At 45.6% G+C, this 10,288-nt stretch overlaps 2 protein-coding genes across 2 annotated transcripts; one reads left to right on the top strand and one right to left on the bottom strand.

Moving 5' to 3' along the window:
• Positions 1-2,008: 2,008 nt before the first annotated feature.
• Positions 2,009-3,799, bottom strand: LOC121302371 (transcriptional activator protein Pur-beta). Its single transcript, XM_041232301.1, has one exon. It carries the CDS (start codon positions 3,749-3,751, stop codon positions 2,822-2,824), a length of 930 nt encoding a protein of 309 aa, XP_041088235.1. The 5' UTR covers positions 3,752-3,799; the 3' UTR covers positions 2,009-2,821.
• A 984-nt stretch (positions 3,800-4,783) lies between these two features.
• Positions 4,784-10,011, top strand: LOC121302372 (histone H2A.V). The gene is made up of 5 exons (XM_041232302.1): positions 4,784-4,892; positions 6,743-6,820; positions 7,789-7,902; positions 9,277-9,406; positions 9,686-10,011. The coding sequence occupies exons 1-5, from the start codon at positions 4,890-4,892 to the stop codon at positions 9,745-9,747; spliced, it is 387 nt and encodes a 128-aa protein (XP_041088236.1). The 5' UTR covers positions 4,784-4,889; the 3' UTR covers positions 9,748-10,011.
• The last annotated feature ends 277 nt before the right edge of the window (positions 10,012-10,288 follow it).

Here is a 10,288-nt window from a genome sequence, read left to right as displayed (position 1 = left end):
AACTGTGGTCTACACCTGACTGGAGAACCACTTCACAACCTGAACAGAGCGGAGGGGAGAGGGGAGACCGTCCGCTGACAAGAGAGAGTGAACTCAGATATTACCAACAGGGACAGGCGCTGAGAGACAGCCCGTCGAATCCCGTTAAAAACACCACAGGCGGACAGCCAGCCTCCGTTTTATTACTGCGTCCTTGGGCTCCGAGCGCAGGGGTAGCTGTGAAACTGCCGCTCCAGTGTCGACCATTGTGGCTCAAAGCGGGCGCGGGCGGAACACGGGGCGCAGCCCATGCCGGAGCCAACATGGCGCCAGTTTCACCACAGCCCCTGCGCGCCGGTAAAGCCAGCTTTTTCAAGCCCCCGTTTTTCGATTCTGTTCGGAGGGTTTGACCGGTTATTTTGCAGGCAGATCTCCTTAGCAAAGAATTTGAACTGTCTGTTTTTAAAGGAACTTAATATATTGAATAATATGAGTAAAAACAACACTTAGGATGGTATAATGTAATACTTCTACAACAGGAAACACACGACTAAAGAAACAGCTGCCTTATCAAGGATTCACAGAAATACCGTAGGATAGGAATAATAATAATAATAATAATAATAATAATAATAATAATATAAATAATAATCCCATAGGATTTGTTTCAAATTCTTTGCCGAGGAATAGGGAATTAAAATAACGACAGTAATAAAAGAGGAAAGTGGAAACACACACAGACACACACACACTCAGCTGAAAATCCAGGTGTTGAAAACATTGTTTCTGGTGGGGGTTTTACACAAAAAAATAAATAAAATAAAATCAAACACGGAGGGAAGGGTTCATTAAAGCTACACACACATCGATCAGAATATGCAACACATTCTCCAAAACAGTTATACGCAATGCACCATTATTATTACTATTATTATTATTATTATTATTATTATTATCATCATCTCGTAAAAATACCGCAAGATGCTGTAATAACTGGCGCTAAAATGAAGTCCAAACTGCGTGAGCCTCCGTGCAAACTTCTCAAGCACCGAACATTTATTAAATGTTTACTGGGATGCGAGGATGAGAAACGGGGAGGAGGGAGGGGTTGAGGGTGTAATAGCACTGGTGGGAATCATACTCCCGTTGCACAGCGGCGTCATCCAGTCCAGGTTTTACCAGCAGCTTGATCAGCCCCAGTGTATCTAGGCAACAAGCTCAGGTGTGTCTGATTATTAAGCTCCTAGTGAAACCAGGACTGGATCACACTGCTGTGCAATGGGAGTCTCATTCCCATCCCGGAATAGCTAACACGTACACAACAGATCACGATTTGCATTTAAATATAGTTTTGTTTGTCTTGTAGTGTTATTTTTTCAATCGTTTTCTCCCAAATTCTATTTTTTTTCCCCCAGAATCCAAAACTGCTGCTGCTGTTGTTGCATACTTTCATTTTTTGTGATTTTTTTAAATTATTCCTGTATGTATTTAATCCAGTCGAGGGGAGCTGCAGTCGATCCTGTGTTTGATCACAGACACGCGCAGACACGCACCCGTGTGCGCATGTTCGTCCGGCTGCACTGACTGGTGACGTCACCTCTTCATTTTTATTATTATTTTTTTTTGTAACAAAACTCCCATTCAGGATTTTTTTAATCCAATGATTTTGTCCGTTTGAGTCGAAAAAAAAAAACCCACACAATTCCCGATTCAGCCGGTCCGACTGGCGGGCGCTTTCCTGCGCTTCAGAATATTTGAAAAGTCAATTTTTAACTCCTAAAAAAAACTGGTAGTTAGCAGCACCGTTTCCCACAAAGGGACACGCGTGTCGGAACCGCTGTGGATTAATCTCACCACTTTAAACGCTTTGCAGTATATAAATTATAACGCGGTTCATTTGAATTATCTCCAGTGTCTGTTCTACCCCCCCTCCTGATCGAGTCCATTTCTATCGGTGCCCCCCCCCCCCTCACTCGTGTGTTGTTAGCGGGAGTGTTGGGGGGCCGGTGTGCACACGTGCTGACTTTAAAAAATTGCCTTCAAAGGAGAGCTGGGAATGCGCCCCCCCCCCCCCCGGCTTCAGACACTGTGTAAAAACTATTACAAAAAATACACAAGGGTGTGCTGGTTTTGTTTAACGGGAAGATCGATGTATTTAAACCGTGCATCTCCCCGTTTAAAACCCCAGGCTGTATGTACATGGGTATATATAATAGTACTCGTGGGTGTGTGCGATTACTTTCTTCTTTTCGTTTCTGTTAAAAGCAATGAATAAACTTTTTTTTTTTTTTTTTTTTTTTTTTTGGTTTTGTTTTTTTTTTTTTTGTTTTTTTTTAAAGGATTTATAAACCACGGCATCTTTAAAACATCACACAGGTTACAAAAAAAAAAAAAAAACGCTGGTTTGCACAGAGGAAAAAACGGTTATTGCGAGAAAGAGAAATGCAATTATAATATCCAAAAGAAATTATATATATTTTTTTCCAGAATCAGACCATCCAATAACAATAATAATAATAATTTTTACCAAAAAAACAGCCCCTTTAACAGACTGTAGTATTATTATATATTTCTTTTGAAACCACACTTGTTTTGTTATATCAGCTGTCAACTGCATTCACTCCGATAAGATTTTAGTTTCATTCTTTTTAAAATGTTCGATTCGTCATGCACGTATTTTTTTTAAACCCCCCCCCCCTGTTTTGTTTTTGCGTGTTGCATTGGATCGCTCTCTCGTTGCTAGCCCCGAGTTGTAATCTTGAACTGGGTAGTTTAGTAAAGTCAATACGGCGTGTTTCTCGTGTGCGGCTGGGGGGTAATCAGCGGCTGAACCGGGGCAGAGTCAATCGTCCTCCGCCTCGTCTTCCTCCGATTCCTCCCCGCCCCGCCTCTCGTACGGTTTATCCCGCTGCCTCTCCTGGATCTCCTTCATCTCCTCGGCGTAGCGGCTGAAGGCTCCCCCGAACTTGCCCCACGCTTTGAAGGGCACGGTGATGGAGTTTCTGTAGCTGGGCTTCACCTCGCTGACTCGCAGGAACACCCCGTACTTGTTGGAGCCCACGTCGAAAAAAAAGCGTTTGGAATCCACCATGATGGAGGTCCCCTCCGGCAGCTCGCTGTAGCCGGGCCCCCCTCCTCCCCCCGCTCCGCCGCCGGCCAGCTCCTCGTCCTCTCCCCCGTAATCGTCGATGAGTTTGGCCAGGGCGTCTCGAAACTCGATCAGCCCTTGCGCGGGGAGAGCGATGGTCTGCCCGGATTGCATGCCCCCGCCCGGCCCGCCTCCTCCCCCGCCGAGTCCGAACCCCGGGCCGCGGTTGACGGTCTGCCGGATGCGGAGGAACCTCCCGCGCTGGTTCTCCTTCAGGTCCAGGTAGTACTTGCGGTTCTCTCGGACCAGGAACTCGCTTTTCAAGGCCCGGCGAGGCCCGCCGTCCTCCCCCCCGGAGCTCTGCGCGATCTGCTCCGGGCTGCTGGGCCCGAGCTGGGCGTAGTGCTCGATGAAGTCGCCGAGGTAGTCGCGGAACTCGGCCGCCACGGACATGGAGAGGGTCAGGCGGCTCTTGGAGCCCCCGGCCCCGACCTCGGCGATCTTGATGAACCTGCCCTTGGCGTTCTGCTTCACGTCCAGGTAGAAGCGCTTGTTCTGGATGTCGAGCCTCTTGGAAGCCAGCTCCTGCGTGTCCTGCTCCCGCTGGAAGTGCTGGAACCCGGTCCCGCTGCCCGCTCCCCCGCCGCCGCCGCCGCGCTCACTCCCACTGTCACCGTCCGCCATCTTCAACCAGCAGGCCAGCTTCTTCCCTCCTGCGCCTCTCCGCCCGGGCCGGCAAGCCCCGCCCCGGCGCGGCGCATCTGACGCTCGTAATTGGCTTCCCTGCCTAGCCGATCAATGACGTCTCACACAACATCGTGTTACCACTGGCTCCCCTCGCCGCCCGTCAAAAAAGCGTTTCACCCGCCACCATTTCGCTCATTCTTCCTCTGCGAGTGGTAACCACTGACGTCACCAGCGCCCTCCTCTCATTGGTCAAAGACTTTTTTTCTTTATGTAAACAGCACCGCCCCTCACAACCCAAAGCCCATCTCTCATTGGTCGGGTTTTACTGTCAATTATCATCCTGACTCTGAATGGCCCCCGCTGCGGCTTTATTCGCGTCTCAATCGAGACTTCTTGTTGGTCGGCTCTTTAATCTGCCTGCCCTGTTGCCAAGGTTTTGGAGTAGAGACAGTAAGGAAACTGGCGCCGTTTTGGCTCAGATCTCTTTCGCTCAGATTGATCCTCGTAATAACCGGAGCCAAGATGGCGAGCAGAGGGAGGCAGTTTCACAGCCACGCCAATGCTCCCTCGACGCTGCGTCCTCTCGTCATAGTTTCACCGTGTTTAACCACCCGTGTTAATTTTAAAACTGCCGATGTATCGTTTGCTTCGCTCCCTTGTTAATATATATATGTATATATTTATAATTTGACGGTTTTATTTAGCGGCTTTGTTTTATTGGCGGAATGGGGTTGTCACGTTACCCTGATCTGCCACACGATAGGTTGATAGCGCCGTCAATCTCTCCCGCCCTCTCTTGTAGGCTCGTGATCAAAAAAAAAAAAAAATCCGTTGACGGCTGGATCTCGCAGGCGGGGGGAAGGGCGCCAGTGTAGAAGCAGAGGCGGCATTGGCTGCGGGAATCATTTCAAACCAGTGAAACGCGCTCCGGTTGGCCGCCTGCCTCGCTCGCGAGCTCCCCCCCCCCCAGCGCGCTGCCTCGCGCTAAGGTTTTATTGTTTCTCGCTCTGTCTCGAGCGAAAAAAAAAAAAAAAAAAAAAAAAAAAAAAAGAAAGAAGAAAGATTGTCTCCGTCCTCGCGACTCCTGACAGGAATTTCAATTAAAAACAAAATCTCAGTAAACAGCGGAGCAGAGATGGTAATTAGACGCACAGATATGAGTATTATTCGGTGTTTATGAAGGATACAGTGTGTGTGTGTTTATTTTTTAATGGTGTTTCTCGGGAGTGTGTGCGGAAGCTGTAGTCGGTTTTTATTTTGTTTTGCCGCTTTGACCGCAATCTTATTTCTCTGTTTTTACGGGGGCCGCCCGAGATGGCAGGGTTAAACTTCAAAGATACGCCTTTGCGTTTTGTTTAAAGCGACCTTTCCACAAGGAGCTGTGTATTTTTGGTTGGTGTGTGTTTTCTTTTTGAGTTGTTATTATTATTGTTGTTATTATTATTGTGCGTGGTACTGGATATGCGATCCCTCACACTGCTCCTGTTCTCGCTTGCTGTGTGCGCTGCGCTCATTTAAACACTGATTCATGCGATATTGGTTACTTTTGTAGTTTGGATGTTGGTTGGATAATGATTACTTGGCGTGCTTTTTCTGTTATATATTTTTACGTTGTTGATTTTATTTTTGGTGTCTCAACATACGTTGGCTCGGGTTGGCGGGAAAAAAAGAAATCTCATTTTTGTGTGCGTTTTATCAAACAGCTCGGTGTTTCAAGGTTATAATAATTGGAATGCGATTTTAATATTAAACAGCCATTTAAAAAAAAAAAAACGTTTGTGGAATTTAATTCTAAAATAACGGAGCTCGACAGCAGTGGCAGTTAATGTACAGCAAAACCATTTTTACAGGTCTTTATCCTCGCCACCTGGCACTTCTGTGGCTTCGGGGTTGTTTTTATATCTAGAACAGTTTCTGCCTTTTCGTTTCGCTTGTAACCTAGTTAGACTGGCGTACCTGACTCAGTGTAGCACTGAAGAGTCAGCCTCCTGTTACTGTCTAGAGATCAACGGGGCTCTACAGTACAGGAGTATTCGGGATCTGCGTATTTGGGGAATAGATTTTATTTAATGACGGTTTATCAATATGCAAAATACGTATTTTTTAATAATGCGCAAATATATAATTGTTGGTGAGTAAAAATGCTCGGGGGGGGGTTGTGTAGTTACAGTAATGATTACACTTTCTTGAATGAAGACTCGCCGCTTCTCTCTGCCCACAGGGGGTTAAAGTTGCGTGCAGTTTTAGGAGTGCAGACTGTGCAGGATATACTGTACGGTAGTAAAGGGTACAGTTATAGGGGGCCGGGCAAACCCTGCTTGGTTAGCGCGCTTATTTGCACAGATCGAGTTTCACATCTTGAAACGGGGCATGTTGTCAGCTCGGCAGGGGTAGATCGATCCGAAGGCCAAATATGAATGCACCAGATTCACGACTGTGACCACACTGAAGTTATATATATATATACAGACACACACACACATTTTTTTTTTTTTTTAGCCCATTCAGTGCCATTGCCCTAATATGAGGACAGGCTGCCCTCATCGAAATGTTATTTCAATTTTCTCCTTTAACTATATTGTTATGATAACTTATTCTAATTCTAACATTCGCAAAAACATGTAGCGATGTATCAGATATATAATTTGTGTTTTTATTATTAATGCATTTATTAGGTACTTGGTGGGTTAAGAAAATTGCATGCCAGGAAAGTGAACTGTTAATTTCAAAGAGTATTTACGCTTGCCACTAAATGTGTAACGGTGTTATATAGTGATGTAATTATTCTCCCTCTCTTATATAAGACATATAAGACATTTAAATCGCAACTAAAATATCAGAGGTGCAGTTAAATCTTGTGAAGGGGCTGTGAACCCTTCACTGTGTAAGCAGCACATGCTTGCTGGCTGCCCAGGAGGAGTCTGCCTAGTTTGTGCTCCTGGTGTGATCTGTCTTTGTGACATACTTCTGTTTTTATCCCCGACCCAGGCAGGAGGCAAGGCTGGAAAGGACAGTGGCAAAGCCAAGGCGAAAGCAGTCTCTCGCTCCCAGAGAGCTGGCTTACAGGTAATCAAGCTGATAAGTGATACAACTATATCATACTGGGGGAGTGCTATATGCCCCTCCCCTGTTCTATTTTAATTGGATAAAAAACTAAATGATATTGCACCATACTGCAGTGCACACAAACCTGTTGCCCTGCCAAGTTACCCGAGAGATAGAAGTGCTTTCCTGTGCAGTGGAGTGTTTTTCTCAATGTATTTTGCGTGATTTGCCCTGATGTGCAGTTAAAAGCACAGTATCCCATGGGGTGCTGGTGAGGCGGGTTGTCTCACTGCTGTTTGTGTTGCTTTGTTAATTCCCTGGGATGGATCAATTTGAAACCGTGTGCCACTTGGTCCCTAATGGTGATTCACTGTGTTTTATTAACACAGTCTAACTACCGAAGGGGGAGTTGTCCATGCTAGGTTACAACTATGAAACAGATACCGTTTCTGAGTCCAGCTCCAAGTTTAACAAGCAACAGAAGGTTTTGTTCTTTTTTGCACAATTTTAAAAATAATGTTTAGTGTTCTCGGAATAGATGGTATATAAATACTGAGCATGATCCCGGTGAGACCTGTGCCAAGGGCATGCAGACCAGCGGAATAGTGTTGAATAGTGGAGAGGCCTCTCAACACTGAAGTCAATGGAATTGGAACAACATTTTTATAAACTGTATTGGTGGCCTTTTGTACAAGTGGGGTTTTATTAAGCCTTTCATGCACAACGACCTTTCCTGGTCTTTTTATATGGGTTCGTGTGGAAGACTAGCAAGCAAATGCATGAGAGCCTCATAGGAGCTGGGTGCCATTCACCACCTACATAAAACAACAGAAATATATTTGTGTTAAATGACAAATATAATTGTGTATCCAAACCTACCCCCCCCCCCCCCTGCATTTCTGATACATCTGCACGCCAGTGTTCTGACCGGCACTGCCCGGTTCTGCGTGTCGGGTGACAGTATCATCGTGGTGTCTCTTCCCTTTCAGTTCCCGGTGGGTCGAATCCACAGGCACTTGAAGACCCGCACTACAAGCCATGGGCGCGTGGGAGCGACCGCTGCCGTGTACAGTGCCGCCATTCTGGAGTACCTGACTGCGGAGGTGAGCTTGGGGCTCTGCTCCTCCACACGCTGCCTTCAGCTGCTGCCGACGGGGACCGGCCGGATCAGACCCGGGCTCCGATATGGGGCTACGCTTACTGTAAACTACACTGTGTTTAAATACAAAGCTTGCATTGTAACCCTGTACTACCCTGGAACACCTGGGCTCTGCCAGATAAATACATTTTATAATTACAGCAGAATTGTTTGATATTTATAATGCTGTTTTGTTCAGTTAGTTATGCTGCAGTAATTGCAATTAGAATTACATTATAGTAACTGCTCCACACTCTAACATGTTTGCTGCTGGGTAGAATAAACAGAGTGATCGCAGGTACAAACAGAGAAACGCTCTGTAGGGCCTTTTCAAACAGAGTGATCACAGGTACAAACAGAGAAACACTCTGTAGGGCCTTTTCAAACAGTGATCACAGGTACAAACAGAAACGCTCTGTAGGGCCTTTTCAAACAGTGATCGCAGGTACAAACAGAAACGCTCTGTAGAGCCTTTTCAAACAGTGATCGCAGGTACAAACAGAAACGCTCTGTAGAGCCTTTTCAAACAGTGATCACAGGTACAAACAGAAACGCTCTGTAGAGCCTTTTCAAACAGTGATCGCAGGTACAAACAGAAACGCTCTGTAGAGCCTTTTCAAACAGTGATCGCAGGTACAAACAGAGAAATGCTCTGTATTTTCAAACAGAGCGAGGGGGTGTCTCTCAGAGTGGTTGAAAATGCTGGAGGAATGCTTGGAAAGGTGTGTAATTGAGCTTGTAATTGGTCCATTTTTATATGGCAAAAACGCAGATGTGCAAAGGTTCAACTAAAATGACATTGTATTTGCAAGTCGCACCATTACAGTTTGACTTCGGGTCTGGTGTTTGCTGAGACTGTCAACAGGACCTGCTGCAGAACACTGTGGGGTGAACTGAAAGGAGCGTCCTAACTGGGGGTGATGCCATGCTCCGTACGGAGGATGGTTCTAAACCAGTGCGCAAGTTATTACCCATTGCAACAAACTGCAGCTCAAGATAGTCCGTATAGAAACGTGTCTCCTATGCAGCAAACCCAAAGTAACTGGTGTTGCCCTCTAGAGGATACTAAAACACAGTGCTTACAAAAGTGAGTTCAGCAATTTCTGTGGACAAAAGACTTGCAATTGACCTGTGGAGTCTTCCTGGGAAATTTTAAAAAATCAGTCATAATTCAGAGGTTTACTTTTTAAATAATCAAATCATATGAGAGTTATTGAACAACTTTTTAAACGAGAGCTCAGTTGTAGAAGTGAGGTGCCAAGTGTCTGTGTTCAGCAGTTGTCCTTTGTGTGCCGCCTCGCCTTGGGGATTGATTGTTGACTATTGATTTGGTTGGCAGGTGTTGGAGTTGGCAGGGAACGCCTCAAAAGATCTGAAGGTGAAGCGCATCACTCCTCGTCACTTGCAGCTTGCCATCCGCGGAGATGAGGAGTTGGACTCTCTCATCAAGGCTACCATTGCTGGAGGGGGTAAGTGTCGCATTAGTTCTGTGGTGGTCCGGTGGGTTAAAGAAAGGGTGGTTCAAATCCCGGCTCAGCCACTGACTCGCTGCGTGTGACCCTGAGCGAGTCACTGAACCGCCTTGTGCTCTGTCCTTTGGATGAGACGCAAAACAAACGAGGTCCTATTGGAAGCGACTCTGCAGCAGCAGCAGCAATTGATGAAGCAGAGTTCACCCCCCTAGTCTCCAAGTCACCTTGCATAAAAGCATCTGCTGCTAATAATAATAACAATGTGTTGTGTTGCAGGTGTGATCCCGCACATCCACAAGTCTCTAATTGGGAAGAAGGGGCAGCAGAAGACTGCATAGAGAAGCTCTTTCCTGCACCGTGCGGTCCTCCTCCTGTCAGTGTGCTGGAGCTGGGACAGAAGTAGTAGAGTAGGGATAATTGGGATTATTAATTTTTTTTTTTTTTTTGTCAAGCGGTTTAAAGAAAAGAAAGAAAAAAGATTGCTTTTAGGTTTTGCGTTTGTAAAACAAGTAAAAAGAAAAAAAACAAAATTTGTACGTTCCTTTTTAGATTTTAAGTTTGACAACAAAAAACAGAAAAGGGGTTGGGTGGGTGGGTGTGGGAAAGGGAATGTAAATTTGTTGGTTAATTTGTGCGGCAGCAATTGTGTGTGTGATTGGCTGGGGTTTCAACTGTGTTTTATACAGAAAAAAATGGAATTGTTAAACCATTTTTTACAAAAAAAAAAAAAAAAAAAAAAAAAAGTCTTTGTGTCCTTTTTATTTATTTTGAAGCATCTTGCTTTTCTGTTTTTCTTGCTGCCGCCTTTTGCCTGTCGTTTTGCAGTGGAGTTTCTGACCGAGACCACATTCTGACAAACCCTGCAGCTGTCTTAAAAGT

The sequence above is a fragment of the Polyodon spathula genome, chromosome 29 (genome assembly GCF_017654505.1).
Source record: "Polyodon spathula isolate WHYD16114869_AA chromosome 29, ASM1765450v1, whole genome shotgun sequence".
NCBI lineage: Eukaryota > Metazoa > Chordata > Actinopteri > Acipenseriformes > Polyodontidae > Polyodon > Polyodon spathula.
This window is presented reverse-complemented; position numbering and strand designations above follow the sequence as displayed.